The sequence below is a fragment of the Rhineura floridana genome, chromosome 10 (assembly GCF_030035675.1).
Source record: "Rhineura floridana isolate rRhiFlo1 chromosome 10, rRhiFlo1.hap2, whole genome shotgun sequence".
Lineage (NCBI taxonomy): Eukaryota > Metazoa > Chordata > Lepidosauria > Squamata > Rhineuridae > Rhineura > Rhineura floridana.
The window spans coordinates 60,870,079-60,887,934 of NC_084489.1; the positions used below are offsets into that span (position 1 = coordinate 60,870,079).

General features: G+C 42.3%; 1 protein-coding gene across 4 annotated transcripts in view; it reads right to left on the reverse strand.

Moving 5' to 3' along the window:
- Nucleotides 1-17,856, reverse strand: part of NEBL (nebulette) — a 238,277-nt gene that overhangs the window by 18,383 nt on the left and 202,038 nt on the right. For 2 of the 4 annotated variants that reach the window (XM_061585607.1, XM_061585608.1), the window contains exon 5: nt 5,345-5,516. In XM_061585607.1, the coding sequence (XP_061441591.1) occupies nt 5,345-5,516 (172 nt within the window). Of the gene's footprint in view, nt 1-930; nt 1,077-1,819; nt 1,839-2,022; nt 2,116-5,344; nt 5,517-6,375; nt 6,481-7,277; nt 7,371-8,465; nt 8,559-17,856 lie in introns of all 4 variants that reach the window. The other 2 variants (XM_061585609.1, XM_061585610.1) reach the window with 2 other exon arrangements.

Genomic DNA, 17,856 nt, shown 5'->3' on the forward strand with positions numbered 1-17,856 from the left:
TATAACTCACACAATTCAGCTTCACTTGGCACAAAACTTTAATTTTATTTTAGTGCAGAGTGCCTACAGCTCCAACCACAAGCCACTGTGTATGAAAATAAGGGCACTTAGTTACAGACGGGTTTTTTCCCACCCCAAACCAATCTACACTCCACCTGCAAGTCACATGATGTCTACACTGGACCACACTTATCCTCTAAACATCTATGCTGCAGATGTAGAAACCAAAGTTGTACAGATCTTTTGTGTATTCCTATAGAACAACACAGCACAAACAGATACAAACATAAGTACGTGTGTGTGTGTGTACAACTGAGCACCATAACTGCTGTGTTGTTACAACATCATAACTCGAAGTGTCGTGTTGGTGTCATAAATCATCCAGGACATTGCATCAGTTACAGTGCATTGGCAACATAGATCTGTCACAGCACAAAGACAAGACTACTAAAAATCACAAGTGGGTTGAAACCAGCACCAACACTGGGCAGTCCATTTTCTATGTTCTCCTCACACAAATCCTGCCTTCCCCACATTGCATGATGAGGTAGTACATGGGACAAAGGCAATTAACAGACTGTCCCCCTTTCCTCTCTGCAATTAAAGTCACGTATTTGACATTAGTTACACTCCAATACCACATATCGGTACAACTGAAAGTCAGAGGTGGACAACCTTAGTTAAAAAAAAAAACTTAAGTATTTTAATAACTACCTGACAGTGACTAAGAAGTGTGAAACATACATAAAGATAACAAGCAAAAATCTTGCTGGATATCTCATGGGCTCTTTGACATTAGTAAAACAACTCCTCTCACACAGCTGTGTGTTCATTGGTTAAACAAGCATTGTTAAGTTAACTTTGAGATGTGCAAGGAACAGGCACGCTGTGCTGGTTAATCAGAAGGAAATAGTGGACATCTATGGGTACCTCCTTCATTAGATGGCCTTGTTACCTCACTGGAATAAGAAAACACAGAGCCATCTGACTTGTCATCTCCAACGCCAGAAGTACTAGTAGAACGGAAATGCTGCTGATTGTAACGTCTTGCTTTTTCTACAAGGTGAAACACAATACTGCAGTAAATAGTTATTAGATGAGGGGGGAGAGAGAGAGAGAGCTCTTTTATATTTTTAACAAAACTTTAAAAATAGGGTAGACACCATGGTTACTTCCCATGCCAGCAACATCTTTTGCAAAGCAGCCCCAAGATACTAATAACTGGAATTCATGAGCTCATGAATACGTGCAAAAAGGGAAAACTGCTGACAGAGGAATGCAGCTCTTGGATTCTAGCTAGGGTCTTGCATAGCCTGTTCCCATAAACACAAAAATTGGTACAGCTGCGATACAAGAAACTTTACTGCCCAAAAGAAATTGTGTTGCATAGCCTTAAGAGGTACAATGCAAGAACTTGACTGCAAGATCCCATGCAATGTCACAGCCTTTGATCACAGCAGCAAGCGGGTTATCATATTTATTTATCCAGTTATATAAAAAAACAATGGATAGGTCATGGCGGCAACATGTTGTTTGGGAGATGTGGTATTAAATAGTTTGCATTTAACCATGGAATCTAGACAGCTGATTGAAAACCCACTAGGCTTATCATGAAATTTACAATGCATTCAATATCTGTCTGTAAGCCACACCACAGCTATACTTAACCTAATCATTGCAGTGATATCAAATACATGTTATAAATGGAATAAAAATCCATTGTTTAAATTACTCAGTAATAGGGACTGGATTTGGCAACCTTCAGGCCAGTTCAGACTTCAGTAAATTGCTCCATGCAGACTGGCCCTGGGGACACAACCATGTGGAGGAAATGAAGTCTCACTCAATGTATCCATGCATAAAACCAATGGCAATTCATATGAATGTGAATGTAAACATAATTCTTCTGTGCTCATACAAATCAGTACTGAAAAGAAGAAGCTGTATCATTAGATGAGGTAGGTCAAATATACTTCCATCACTATCATCAAGCACTGGAGAAAGTCATGAGTTTAACAATACCCAAAAGCATACGTAGACTCCTAGATTGAATATTATCTTCCAAAGGGTCAATGTCGAAGATGGAGCCAGGATCCGTGCGCCAAACTTTGAGGTCTTTCCCCAAAAGAAACAATAAAACAGAGGGTGAAGAAAGTAAATACACCAAGATGCTATCAATTGCGACGCAATGGTGATTTTTATTGATTTTTATCTCCAAAATTAGAGATAAATTAGAGAAAACAGAATTTTGTAGCAAGGTAAGTCAGGATACCACTGTAGCTCCCCCCCCCAAACTAAACAGTCAAGGGCCAGTGATACAGCATTCAACACTCCTTGCATTTTGCGCCTTAGATGTTATTTTCAAATAAAGCCAGGAAATGCTTTTCAATTTCAAATCTTCTCTATTTTATGTAGGCTGCTTGTATGAAACAATGGTGTCATAACTTTACTAAAGCCACACATTCATATTTTAATTGCAGGTAAGGAAGTGAAAAGTTTTCATTTTGGTCCAGGAGGTTTTTCATATCTTACCATTGTTGCAAAGTATTTTTCCCTGCTATATACCAACAATTTTTGTCCCCTTCCACTGCAGGTCCTAGTAGCATACAATTTGAAAAAAATATATACTCTATCTCCTTTGGTAGAATCAACCTCCTTTGGGCCATTTTGGTCCCAAATCCCAGCATGAAACTAGACTGGAATGGATCTAAATAACCTGTTTCTTCCAAGAATTTCTGAAGCTGACTGGCCACCACTCTCTCAAGCACCATGTCCAAGAAGGAAATATTAGCCAGTGGGTGGTAGTTCTCACATACTTCTGGGACAAGGGAGGTCCTCTTCAGGACAGGCAGCACTATTGGTTCTTTCAAGCAGCAGTCACCACTCTTGATATAATGAGGGATTCACCACTCCCTGGACCTACCCAGTCAGTCCCTTCTGCAAGGGGAAAGACTGCACATGGTGAAATGGATCCAAACATCTTGTCCGCAACTGAAACTGATCCCACAGAAGATGCCTCAACTGCAAAGAAAAGCTCTAGGTGGATGTGAATGACTTTCACTTTGAAGTGCTTAGCAAATTCATCACAGGCGGTGCCCAAGGGCTCCACTCCCGTTCTCTCTGAGCTCAATCCCAAGACTTCTTTATCACTCATAACAGCTCTTATAAATAACAGCACATTTTGCCTTCTTCACTGCCATATAGTAGGCACAACAATATGTTCTTACTCGCATTTGGTTGTATTCTCTATATGACTTGGGCCACCTATGCTCCAACCATCATCTGGCCTGTTTCATCATTCACAGAGCTTCTGAAAACCTAGGAACATTACAAGCTCCACAGTGCCAGAGAGGGCACCTAGTGAGACCAGGGCTTTGACAAAATCACCAGTCCTGTCAATTGGAAAATCCCACAGAGAATTCAGGAATCTTTCAAATTCCATTAAGTGTCCTGAGGTGGATCATGTTAAAAGTCTTATTCAGACTTTTCCTATTGCTTGCTGCTCTGCAGTGGAAGCTCAGAAACTACAGCACAAAGCATGCATTGCGTGTCTCCATTTTCTCCTTCCTCACCAGCAATATTCAGTGGCTGAATTTGCTTTACTGAGTTAGGCTGCAGGTTCAAAGCCAGCGAGACATTACAAAAATGCCACTCCATCAGGCTTTTAATCTGTTACCTTGAAAATGTTTCTTTATAGGTATTGAAATAATGGTGCTACCTTGTCAAATCCTTTGTTTTCAGTTCCAAATATAACTATAAATGTATAACACAGCAACACATATAAATATATAACACAAGTGTGTCCTTTTCCAGGTTGTACCTTGAGCAGGTATCCTAATAGCCTGCATCCCACAAAACCTGTGTGTTCATTAAAATGTTTCAATGCATGTCCCCACCATGAGATGTTAGACAGGTAGCAGCTGGGAATATGACCTTTGTGGTGGCACCCTGATTATGGAATGCTCTACAGAAACATTTGTTTGGCACCCTTACTATCTTCAAGATATGCTTTTATTTACACAGGCCTCTGGCACATTAAGATGAAAACTCCCTTATTACTGCTATCAATTTTTATTTTTGTATTTAACTTTGCTGTTTTGTGGTATTTTATTGTAGATTACTTTTACTATTTGTAAGCTGCACTGAAGGCCTGTTTTGGAAGAAAGTAAATGTTTTTAATAACATAACTAAATGCTGCCATAAGGGCAACTTGCTACACAGTTTACAAGAAAAACACATCTGGTTGACAGATATCAGATGTTCTTACAAAGCACACTACGGTCACTGGGGGAAGAATACCTTATAGTATGAACAGCAATGTTCACATACAAATTTCTGGACAACATCCTTGAAGTAACTCTGAGGACACAGAAACTAGTCTTAGGACTATAGAGACACAAAAAGTGGCTACATATATTTTGAGAAAGCTCTATTTCTTCTCACTGATAATATAGAGAACTAAAGAGCAAAACAGGCATACTTAAGGAACTTGCACAATGTAATCAAAATGAGGCTGGAATGAAATATCAAAAGAAAACCAAAAAATGCTGTTGAGACAAAGTTGCCAAATGTTATTTTTTCCTTCTTGGGATTTCCAAAATTCCATGGTAAAATAGCATTCGAAAAAGTGTGAGATATTATTTGTCATTTCCTAAGTTACACAAACATTGTACCAATATTTTAAGAGATTTTTGTGTGGTACTGGAGAAAAAGAAAGAATGCATCTCATTTTCATTTCAATACACAGGTCAACACTGATAACACATACAGTTTGCAAATAAAAATAATACATTTTTCCAACGATAAAAAAAAACTCATCTTACCAAGTATTAAAATCATGGAGCTGAATTTCTTTTCTACTAATCTACATGAAAATGTCAAAAGGCAATTTCTTCTGTGATTACATTTTTTAAATAAAGTTAAGAGTATTAATAATTGGCCGCTCATATTAGCACTTTAAGTACTTTTTATATTGTGTCTTTTTCTTTTCTTTTCTTTTTACCTTTCAGCCTTTGTAGAGTAAATTAATGTTTGATTAAAATCCCTTTCATCTTGCCATCTGCTCTGTTAATTACTATTCTCATTACTTCAAAGGTGACTGCAATCAGCAATTTTGCTGGAGACAATTATTGTCTGATAACCCAAAACTGACCTATCATTTTTAAAAAAGAAATCACATATGAAACAAAAGCAAACAGCATCAAATACAGGTAACATTGCAATTTGACAGAACAAAAAATAACTAACCATAATAGAGAAAGATTATTCTGGTCACAAAGAAATATCAGCAGAGCTGGCCGACACAAATATTTCTGGGTCAGTAAAGCAAAGAGTACAAACTTACCCACAATTATTCCAGGTCTCCTGTCCATTTCAACTATATGTGGGTGAACTCCTTTATAGGCAGCATCACTAACCACCTGGGTATTTCTTCTCACCCGTTCAGTCACAGGATCATCCATTATTGGAGTGAAACCTCTGCCTTTCGTCTTCTCAAAATCTTCATGGTACTTGACCTGGAGAAACATGGTTATTATTTTATAGTCCAATGACAAGGAGAATTAAGAGCTGTAGAAGATAAGCATTGTCACTTTCATTTTTGTTTGGCATTGCCATTTTTGTTTATTCAAGCAGCTAACCATTGCCATGCAGTTACTCGTTGCTGGTATATGTCCAAATATATGTGCAATTCCAATTGTCTTAAGAATTTATTTGAAGTAATTACTTATTATATACATATAAAAAGTCACATGCAGTTTAGTGTCAACCAGTTACATTCATGTGCAAATGTTGGCATTAAAACTCTTCAAAACCACCTTATATTTTATACAAATTCAAGTAGTAGAAAGAACAAATGTTCATGCCAATATGTTAGGATAAATGATATGACTTTCCAAGCTATTACAGATATTTATATACTTTTTAAAAACCTCTCTCCCCCATTCCCATCTCACTGTCATATACACTGCACGCTCACACATATATAATTCTTCAGGCAATGGCAATCAGAGCAACTAGTCAGAATTCCACTTACACATACAAACCACAAACATGCACAGGCACAAGGCAGTGTGTGTGTGTGTCACCCTCTCCAGTTAAATTTTGGGATGCTGAAACAGAAAGGAACCATATGAAGTGTCTTTAAGAAGCTGCAGAAGTGAATTGTTAGGGAAATCATTTTATTAGTATTGTCGGAGGAAAATGCAATGCGTATATGCAGTTAGCAAGCCCACCTGAACAACCACTGTGTAAGAACAAATCAATCCATTCTTTAGTGCATCGTGCTCTTTACCTAAATTAATGAAGGGTTCAATCCACTCTACAGTAAGACATTGTTCTTCAGAACACACTAGCTATGTGAAAAATGTATCCTACCATTGAGATGTTGTTTTGTGTTTCTTTGACATGCCTTAACTCAGGTGTGTCTATAATCACACTATGTCTACCTTTCATCTGTTGTTGATCTCTGCTGTACTTGACCTGTAAAAAACAGCATTATCACCACACATGAATCTTTAGAATGAACTGGCCATGAAAATCATGCTTAAGAGCATGTGCAATTTGTAGTTTTTACTGTTCTATCCTGAAATGAATAGGAATTTTGGGTACTTGGCACTCCACTGGTCTATCCTGCACTACAATTCATTCTTGGCTGGTTAAAAACGTATCTACAAAAAACCAAAATTATACTTTAAGGAATACTGGTGAAATCACTAAAAAAAAACTGGAGAAACAAGGAAAAAAGCACATAAACCCCACTATCAGAGGATGCTCAGTTGGCGTTGACTTGTGACATGGCCTTTTAAGTGATGGCTCCCTGTTTGTGGAATGCCCTCCCTGGTGAGGTACATCTGTCTCCATCATCATTGACTTTTGCAAAGAATTTGAAAACATTCCAGTTTACCCAGGCATTTGATGGCTGAAGGAGAATGTCCCTAGCAACCCAGAGGTCATTAAATTTTTTAAAAAAAACTGTAGCTGTTTTCAGAATGTTTTAACTATAACTGTTTTTATAATTTGTGGTTGTTAAATTGGTTTGTTAATGTGTTTGCCAGCCTGGGTTTCTTCAGGAGGAAGGACAGGACATAAATTCAATAAATAAATAAATACTTGATTATTAGCTGTCACTAGACCATTCAGATAGATAATACCTTCTACGGTACTTTTTAAAGACTTAAAATTAATGTATAAAGGCATGGAGTAATGAGATGGAGTAATAAAGGTTAAATTCCTTATTAATTAAAAAAAAACACAACAAGAAGAGACAATGGACTTGCCGAGCTGATAATTTCTTGATTCTTCTTGACCCTCTCCATCTCAGGAGTGACACTCACAGAAGTTGCTTTACCAAGCTGCCCTTTATAGTAAGCCTATTAATTTACAGAATAAAAGATATGCATAATATATATATATATATATATATATAAAAAAAAAAATTGCAGCTGAACTATGATAAATAGGCCATTGCATTAAACACCACCTGGTGTTTAAATACCAGATGTTCTAATTAGATTGGCATTTAAAACTGTATGCTGAAGCATAATGTAATTATTTCTTTATATTTCATTGGTAAAATATGTACACACAGACATATTGCTAGCTTAATACATCATTTTCTTTAAGGTATAAATCATCACTTGCTGTAGCTACTGTGCAGCTCCATGTGGTTCAACTGGAATGTGCATGGTAGTTCATGGGATTGTGCAAAAAAAATTATACTGACACAAGGTCCAGGAGGATTTCTCCTTGCGCAACAACGTATTCTCCCCCTCTTCCCCCCCCCAATCTGTTCTGATGGTTCCTCCAACCTTCTGGAGCAGATTTGAGAACAGCACCGGGTGCACACAGAAGGAAGAAAGGGAAGAAAATCCTATTACACTAGCAGTAATCCTTACATTTGTGCAATTATTTAGTTGAATACTGCTGTTATATTCCCAGGAATGGAGCAAACTATGTTCTATTCTCTTTCAACATTCTTAAGTGCAGGTTGGGTGTTTGCTTCATTTCAGTGTTTTTGATATAAAGTCAAATATTCTGTTGGGGACATGAGAATATAAGAAGTTGTGAAATTGAGTTTTAGACCCAGACCACTGAAACAAGAGATATACAAGAAGGCAGAACACTTCATGTATATATTAGGGGCTGACTACATGTTACATACAAACAACACATATTAGAGACTGGATTTCTTTCTTTTGTAAAGAGCTCCAGGATTAGGAGATTGAGAGCAGGCAAGTAGGGAGAGTGCTCAACCCTTTATGTGTTCATCATTTCTCTGTTCCATATTACCCTCAGAGTTTCAAATGTACATGTAGAAAAAAAATCTGATCACTGTTGAGTTATAATGTATTTCACTTGGTGATATTGGGGAATGTCAGTTTTATTTTTCTGTGCTTTACAAAACAAATACAGTGCATTTCAACAATAGTTGAATTTGTGCCAAAGAACATGAAAAAAAAACTTACTGCACTAATATTTTGTTGATTTTTCTTTACTCGTTCAATTTCTGGAGTCTCTGTTACCGGTGTGCCAGCACCTATCACTTTCTTGTAAATTACCTTCATTAAACAATAGAATAATTATGAGACTGCTAGGAATGGTTCCTAGCACAAGTTTACAACAACAGAGACAGCAACATAGGCAATACTCCAAGCACAACATTACACTATCTCTACTGTCTGCAGTCAGGGGGATGTTTTAGTTTCTCATAAATTAGCTCAATTGCCACAGCAACTAACAAACTAATTGTACCATTGGTCTCACCTGAAAGGTGATTTTCATAGGAGGGGGCCATCACTGTGGGGAATAGTTCCACCTATCGTGCGAAGGCAAGAATGTTTTTGAAGTCAAGACTAGGGACGTCATGCCCCTCCCACTCTCCAGTTCATTCGTAGCGAGTCTGAAAAGAGATATCTAAAAATAGAAGAACAAGGCCAACAGGCCCGCCAGGAAAATAGCATAATAGTTACATGCATAACAACATGACTCTAACATAACTACATAACATAACAGACTAAAAGTCTTGACTTCACTCTTGCATTTAGATATAATAGCGTAAAAATAACATGTAACCCATTGATAAAATCTCTAATCATCCTCCAACTGGGAGGGTCGTGATGGCCCCCTCCTATGAAAATCACCTTTCAGGTGAGACCAACGGTACATTTTCCATAGGAGGTGGGCCATCACTGTGGGATGTACCAAAGCAACCCATATAGGGAGGGACCACCCACATGTTAATCCTCATTAAGAACCTGTTGCAACACTCATCTGCCAAAAGATGCATCAGCAGAGGCATAACGATCAATTTTATAATGCCTTATAAACGAGTGTGGGGTAGACCAGACTGCAGCCCTACAAATATCAGCAACAGGAGCATTAGTGGCAAAAGCAGCCGAAGTGGCAGCTGACCTGGTAGAATGAGCCGTTATACTAGCTGGAACTGACAGCTTCAGGGACTCATATGCTAAAGTAATGCATGCCCTTAACCAACGGGATAAGGTAGAATTGGATACTTTATGGCCCATAGACCTTGGGTGAAAGGATACAAACAGAGACTCCGTTCGTCGAATCTCTTGGGTCCTAGACAGGTAGGTCTTGAGAGCCCTCCGGACATCTAACGAATGCCAAGCCTTCTCGAGAGGATGGGTAGGATTCGGACAAAAGGAAGGCAAAACAATGTCCTGGTTGCAATGAAAAACTGAATCGACCTTGGGACGGAAGGAAGGATCAGTCTTCAGCACAACAGAGTCCTTATGGAAGACGCAGAGGTGTCGAGCAGAAGACAGTGCGCCCAACTCCGAAACGCATCTGGCAGATGTGATTGCGATCAGAAAAAGAACCTTGAAGGACAGTATACGTAGGGGCACAGTCCTGATGGGTTCAAATGGAGGGCGTTGCAAAGCCTGCAGAACTTTAGGCAAACTCCATGAGGGAAACCGATGGACAACAGCCGGAGAGCGTAGGGCGACTCCCCTCAAAAAACCTTTGATGAACGGATGTGAGGAAATATGATCTCCAGGAGAGGACACTGAGAGAATGGATGACAGAGTAGACGCATGTCGACGTAGAGTGTTGGGTCGAAGTCCCATCATAAAGCCACTATGGAGAAATTGGAGCACCTGGTGCACATTGGCCTGGGATGGATCGTGGTGGTGGGACTGACACCACTTGGAGAAAGCCACCCAGGTATGTTGATAAATGCGAGTGGTAGATGGTCTTCTCGAGGCCAAAATAATATCAATCACAGCGTCAGACAGTCCAGCTGACCTTAAATGTCTCCGTTCAAACGCCACGCTGTTAGGTTGAGCCAAGTAGGGTCCTGGTGCAGTACTGGACCCTGGGATAGGAGGTCTGGCGTTACTGGAAGTGTCCAAGGATCCATCATTGACATTGCCAGAAGATCTGAAAACCACGGTCGGCGTGGCCAAAATGGTGCTATCAGAACCAGCTGTGCCCTTTCGGTTCGCGCCTTCCTCAAGGTTTTGGCTAACAATGGTATGGGAGGAAAGGCGTACAATAGACCGTCTGGCCACGGTGTTGTCAGAGCATCCACTGCTTCTGCTGTTGAGTTCAGGTATCGGGCAAAGTACCTTGGAAGCTGACAATTGTGACTGGAAGCAAACAGGTCGACTGAGAGGGCGCCGAACCGACACTGGAGACGATGGAAAATAGCTGGATGAAGTTTCCATTCTCCCAGAAAGACCTGTTGTCTGCTGAGCCAGTCTGCTGTTACATTCCAAATCCCTCTGAGATGTTCTGCTTTCAGGGATTGTAGATGTTGTTCTGCCCAGACAAAGATGAGGGAGGCTAAGTCTTGCAGAGGATGAGACCTGGTGCCCCCCTGTCTGTTCAAATGTGATTTTACACACGTGTTGTCTGTTCGAATGAGCACATGATGCAAAGGGAACAGAGACTGAAAATGACATAGAGCTAAGTGGACAGCCTTTAGTTCCAGCCAGTTGATGCTTTGAGATTGCTCTGCGTTGGACCAAACCCCCTGAACGTACTGGGAGTTGCAGTGGGCTCCCCAACCTGTGAGGCTGGCGTCTGTGGTTACGACGGTTCTGCGGGGTTCTCTGAACGACGTGCCCTTGGATAGGTGTGGAATCTTGGTCCACCAGCGGAAGGAGAGGCGCAGAGTGGGGCTCAAACGAACTTTGCGATGGTTGGAGCTGGCAATGACTTTTTGAAAAGGCAACAGAGTCCACTGAAGGGGCCGAGTGTGGGCTCGAGCCCAGGGCACAATGTGGATCGTGGAGATAAACATCCCGAGCGCTCTGGCGAGAAGCATGACGTCTGCGGATGTTTGTTGCATCAGGGACCTTGCGATGCTTGTGATGGCAGTGATGCGATCTGGAGCCAGGAAGACCATTGCCTGCATGGTGTCCAACATTGCCCCAAGATGTAGTAGGCGTTGGGTTGGTTGGAGATGGCTTTTGTCGAAGTTGACAAGCCAGCCGTAGGTCTGCAAAACATTGAGGGTGATCATTAAATGATGATGAGCCAGCTCTTCAGACTTGGCCCGTATGAGCAGATCATCCAAATATGGGTAGATATGAACCCCTTGGGTCCGAAGGTAAGCCACTAGGATGAGTAGCACCTTGGAAAATACTCTTGGAGCAGAGGAGAGGCCAAATGGCATCGCTCTATATTGAAAATGTTGGTGGCCAAAGGCAAACCGAAGAAACTTTCTCTGGGCTATGCAAATGGGCACATGGAGATATGCTTCCTTAAGGTCGATAGAAGCCAGGAAGTCTCCTTCATGCAGACTCTCGGTAATGGAATGGAGAGATTCCATTTTGAACCTGCGGTATGTTACAAAACGGTTGACAAACTTGAGATCCAATACCGCCCTCCAAGATAAATCTCGTTTTGGCACAGCAAATAGGAGGGAGTACACCCCTTCCGATCTCTCAGTTGTGGGAACTGGCTCTATTGCCGCTATGTCCAAGAGGTGATGTATAGCTGTCTGCATGATGTTGTGCCTGGCTGGTGCCCTTGGGCAAGGAGACGGGTGGAATCTGTCTGACGGGGTTGCCCAGAACTCTATGGTATAGCCATAAGTGAAGAGGTCCCTGATCCAGGAGACCGTAGTAAGGCGCAGCCATCGATCTCCAAAATTAAGTAATCTGCCACCTATGGGGAGGGCGTTAATACTACTTGTGTAGGCGAGGACCTCCCCTATATGAGGACGATGAGTTGCCCCTGCGCCCTTGGTACTGACCTCTGCCCTGGAAGCATCGGTTCCAGGAGCCCCTGAATGCGTTGGAGTCATAGGGTCTGAAATCGCGGCCTCGTCCTCCTGGCCGCGATCCTCGAAAGGGCTGGTTAGAACGAAAGGAGGGAAATCGCCTGAAGGGCCTGTGGTCGAAGTTCTTGACTGTGGCTAGAACCGGTTTGTGGGCGTCTTTTGGATCAACCAGAACTGCCTTTAGAGCTTCCTCGCCGAAGAGTAGAGATCCGGAGTAAGGAGCCTTGGACAGGTTCAATCTGGCTGCTGAATCAGCTTGCCAGTGGCGAAGCCAGAGGGTGCGACGAGCGACTATTTGAGTCGTCATGGCTCGTGCCCCTAATTGGGTGGCATCCAAAGTGGCATCGGCCACAAAGGCTGCTGTCTTACGTAATTTCAATAGTGTTCTTTTGAAGGCGACAGGATCAGGGTTATCATCCTCTAGAAGTTCATCCATCCACATCATAGATGCTCTGGAGAAGATGGAGGCTGAAGCGGAGGCACGCATGGCGAGAGCAGTGGCCTCGTGGTTCTTGCGGAGGGCGAAGTCTATTCGACGCTCAGTAATATCTTTTAGGTGGGATTCCCCTTCCCTGGGCAAGAGAGATCGTGAAACGAGGCGAGCGATCGGTTCATCTATGCCAGGGACATCTAACTTGGTGGCGAAGTCTGGGGCTAGGGCGTAAAGTCTGTCAGCCATGTTCTTGAAGCGTCGAGCTTTGAGTGGGTGGGCCCATTCTTCGGAGGCTAATTTGGCAATTGGGTCCGGCACCGGGATGTAGTGTTCAGTAGGTGCAGGGGATTTGAGGACCTTGGCCCCTTTGATAGCTGGAGCGGACGAAGTTGAAGGCGCAGTCTGGAGACCAAGGGTATGAAGTACCCTACGTGCGAGCGGTTGGTAATCTGAGGTATTGAACAAGCGATACGATGTATCCTCCTCATGATCTGAGGAGTCGCTCCAGTCGTCTCCTTCAACATGGTCAGTGAAAGTTAACTCCTCCGCATACGAGGCTTCGTCCGTATATCTGCCTCTGGCTACATCAAAGGGATCTGGTGAGCAGGAAGGATGAGCAGCATGGAACGCACGTTGGTCCATGTTGAGTGAGGGTATGGCAGGAACCTGTGGTAGTGACTGCATTCGTGTGAAATAAGCCAGCATGGCTTGGAGTTGGGAGAGGAAATCAGGAGACAGCTGCAGACCAGATGTGTGAGATGTATGTGCCTGGTGAGCTATTGGAACAGATGTCTGAGGCGGTAAGCCAGAAGTAGGTTCGTTAGGCGAGCCGTGAGGGGGAAAGCCAACAAACTCTTCCTCGTCAGAGGCAATAGCAGGAGAATGGAAAATATCACTTATGTGTGTCTGTGCTGTGGTGGTTGTTGGCACAGAGACATAACGAGGGCGCTTTGGTTTACTATGGCTGGAAAGATGTTTTGTCTTAGCCAGTGCTTTGGCATGTCTGGTCTTAGACGTGTTAGTATGTTGTGGCTTGGCTGATTGTGGCATGTCTGGCTGATCTGGCACCATGTGTGTTGATGGTGACATGCCTGGCTGTTCTGCCATCTTATATAAACCTGGGTGCAGTACACTGCCACGGAGGGGGCAGGATGTAAAGACCCGAACTGGCACAGTGTACTACCACAGAGGGGGTAGGATACACTGGCAGATGGCGAAATGCACTGCCACAGAGGGAGCAGAATGCACAGAGGTATCAGCGTTAATATAATATAGGCTGTTTAGAATTGGCACACTCAGATTAGTGCTGTAGGCTGGGTTTTTGGCTTGTTCACGGCCCCATAGGGGGCAGGATATATAATATAAATCAGATTTAATACAAGTCAGCCACTGATATTAAAGCTCCAGCCTTGATAATGTAATCCAGCCACTAGGATTAAAACTCCAGCCTTGATAATGTAATCCAGCCACTAGGATTAAAACTCCAGCCTTGATAATGTAATCCAGCCACTAGGATTAAAGCTCCAGCCTGATAATACAATCCAGCCCACTAGGACTGGAGCTCCAGCCTTGATAATATAATTCAGCCACTATGATTACAGCCACAGTAATGTGTGTAAATCAGTCGTGCGTAAATTTGTCAGCAGCACATATACACAAACGTACGGATAGATAGCCTGCAGGGAAGGTATCCGATAATAAGGGGAACAAAAAAGGCGGGAAATTCAAACTCTGAAATAATAATAAAAAAAAAATGGCGCCCGGAAAAGGAGCGGGAAAAAATGGCAGAGAGGGAAGAAGCAATGGCGGCCGTCGGAGGCGAACTGGAGGAAGGGCTGTCCAGCACAATCTCGCCAAAAACCGCAGTAGCGGCTCCAAAAAATCCCCGGAGAAAACAGGTAGGGGAAAAACGGCAGCCACCGCAGAGGGAGCCGCCGTCGCGGTCTGTAAAGCCCTCAGTGGAATTTAAACCACGTAGCGAGGGCGATCTGAGGCAGAGGGTTAACGGCGGGAGCCGCAGCTGCAGGCTCCCGCTGAGATCGGATAAGCCGCAGCCACGGCAACCGATCGGGGGGGGGAGAGGTTAACAACGATCAGAAGCGATCAGAAGCGATCAAAAGGGGAGAACCGCAGCCGCGGTCCTTGAGGGAGCCCCCTGGCTAAGGAGACAACAGAGCGAGGGGAGGGGGCTAGAAACTGCCAAAACGAAGAGAGCCGCAGCCGCGGTCTCAGAGGGAGCCCCAGTCAAGTAAATAAAATAGATTAAATAGCTCTGAGGGAAGGGTGAGAAAGCCGCAGCCGCGGTCCCTGAGGGAACCCTCAGAGGCTAAACACAAAAAGAAAAAGAGAAAGGATTTAAAGACAAGTACACGAACAAATACGAGACTTAGCTAAATGCTATGTGAAATTCCAATCTTGTTCGTACGAAGGCAAGAATGAACTGGAGAGTGGGAGGGGCATGACATCCCTAGTCTTGACTTCAAAAACATTCTTGCCTTCGCACGATAGGTGGAACTATTCCCCACAGTGATGGCCCACCTCCTATGGAAAATTTCTTTAGTGTCCATTGGAAACTCATGTAATAGATTATATGCTGAGAAAAGTCATGATAACTAACATACTTTGCTGTGCTATCCACAGGTTTGGGATTGTTTAACGTTTCATTTTTCTTTTACTTAGCCTCTGAAAAAAGAGTGAATGCTTCCATGTTCTTGTAGCATTTAAAAAGAAAAAAATAGTCTACCCACTCCCCCATAGCATCATCCCAGCACTTCCAAACTACAAAATTTAAAATTAAAAAGTCTTGAGGTGCTTTAAAGACTGTAGGTGGTATTCAACTAATGTTTACTCATAGCAGACCCACCGAAATTAATAGACCTAACTTAGTCATGTTCATTCATTTCTATGGGCTCACTACGACTAAAAGAAAGTTGAATACCATACCAATAGAGTCACAGAATAAATCACAGAATAGTAGTGTTGGAAGGGACCTATAAAGTCATTGAGTCCAACCCCCTGCTCTATGCAGGAATCCATTTTAAAGCATACCGGACAGGTGGCTGTCCAGCTGCCTTTTGAATGCCTCCAGTGTTGGAGAGCTCACCACCTTCCTAGGTAATTGGTTCCATTGTCATACCACTCTAACAGTAAGGAAGTTTGTCCTGATGTTTTCAGCTGAAAACTGGCTCCTGTAACTTGAGCCCATTATTGCATGTCCTGCACTCTGGGATGTTCAAGACCGGGATAGCCTGACCACGGTTGTCCACGCACTGGTAACCTCCAGGTTGGATTACTGTAATGCGCTCTATGTGGGGCTGCCCTTGAGGTTGGTTGGGAAGCTGCAGCTGATGCAAAATGCAGCTGCGAGACTGCTCACTGGGGCAGGGTATTCCCAACATGTCACCCAGCTACTGAAAGAATTGCACTGGCTGCCCATTTGCTACCAGGCCAAGTTCAAGGTTCTAGTTTAGGTGTACAAATATACAGCTTGGGACCCCTATACAGCTTGGGACCCCTATACAGCTTGGGACCAGGATACCTGAAAGACCATCTTACCCCTTATATACCCAGTCGATCACTGTGCTCTGCAGCTGAGGGGCTCCTGCAGATACCATCTTATCAGGAGGTCCGTTCCGTACAACACAGGAAATGGACCTTTAGTGTGGCGGCACCTACCCTGTGGAATTCCTTCCCTTTAAATATTAGGCAGGTGTCATCTCTGTTATATTTTTGGTGCCTTTTGAAGACTTTCCTCTTTCAAGAACCCTTTTAAGTTGAGACCTATCCCAGACTGCATCTGTGTTGGAATTGCTTTTTAATGTGTTTTTTAAAAAACAATATGTTTTAACCCCTTTTCAAAAGATGTTTTAAAAGTTTTTTTTTAAAAAAAATGTTTTTAAAGTCATTTTGTCTTGGTGTATTTTAGGGTCTGTTTTTATGATGTTTTGATGTGTTTTTAGCGCTCCTGTTTGCCGCCCTGGGCTCCTGGTGGGAGGAAGGGCGGCATATAAATCAAATAATAAATAAATAAATAAGAAATAAGAAGAGATCCTGGCCCTCCTCTGTGTGACCTTTCAAGTACTTGACGAGTGCTTTCATATCTCCCCTCAGTCTTCTCTTCTCAAGGCTAACTATTATGTTAGTATAAACCACCAAGGACTAGTCCACTTCTCCAGATGTCAAAATAATGTTTCTAGTCCATGAAAGCTTATACCATAATAAAGTTGGAGCAGTGCAATCCTACATACGTCAACTAAGAAGTAAGCCCCATTGAGTTAAATAGGGCTTATGTCCAAGTAACTGTGTATAGGGTCGCACTGCTCCAAAAAAAAAAAATTATTGACTGTATTGCCACCTCTTTCCCACAGTACAGTGAACATCTTTCCCAAAGTAGTGAAAATAACATTTTCTCCGGTAGCAAGTCTAAGCCTACACTAAAAGGAAATCTTCCCTTTCTCCATTATGTTTGTATGGTCCTCAAGCTACTCAAGCAGGATTGGGACTACTGCCATGAGAAAGGTGAAAGAAGAGTTGTTCCTACTACTCCACAGAGACAAGCGTCTCTGCACAGCCTCAGCATTAAAAACTACACAGAATCCTTAAGAATTTCATGTCTTGTATAAGGAAGAAGTGAAGCTGTGTTTTCAAAGCTGATTATTAGGTCTCAGACTCTAACAAGCTAAACAACTTTCTTTCAGAAAAATGAAACACAGACATTCAACATAATTAAAGTGACATATAAGAGTGAACCAGAATCAATGGAGAGCAAAAGTAAAAGCCCATGAAACTTGCTTTACAACTTTTCTGGTATAAATTTAAGATATCCCATCAGAGTTGAAAAAATGTATCAACACAATCACAAACTCCCACTACACTTACACAATTTTTTGGTTTTTAAAAATACTAGAATGAGGATCAAACACATTAGCCTTACAAAGTCTGGGAGGAAGGGCAGGATATAAATTTAACAATAAATAAATAAAAGTCAGTTATTTCATTGTTTACTATCTCAAGTACTTTACCAGCTCAAATTATCATTATCAAAGGTATGCATGTTTCTTTCTGGAAAAAGGAGTGGTACAACCTTAACTAAGGATAGTATGCAGTTGGCTTGGGAACAGTGATCTGCACATTTTCATTGTGTCCTGGGACATAAAAGAGTTCATTTAAC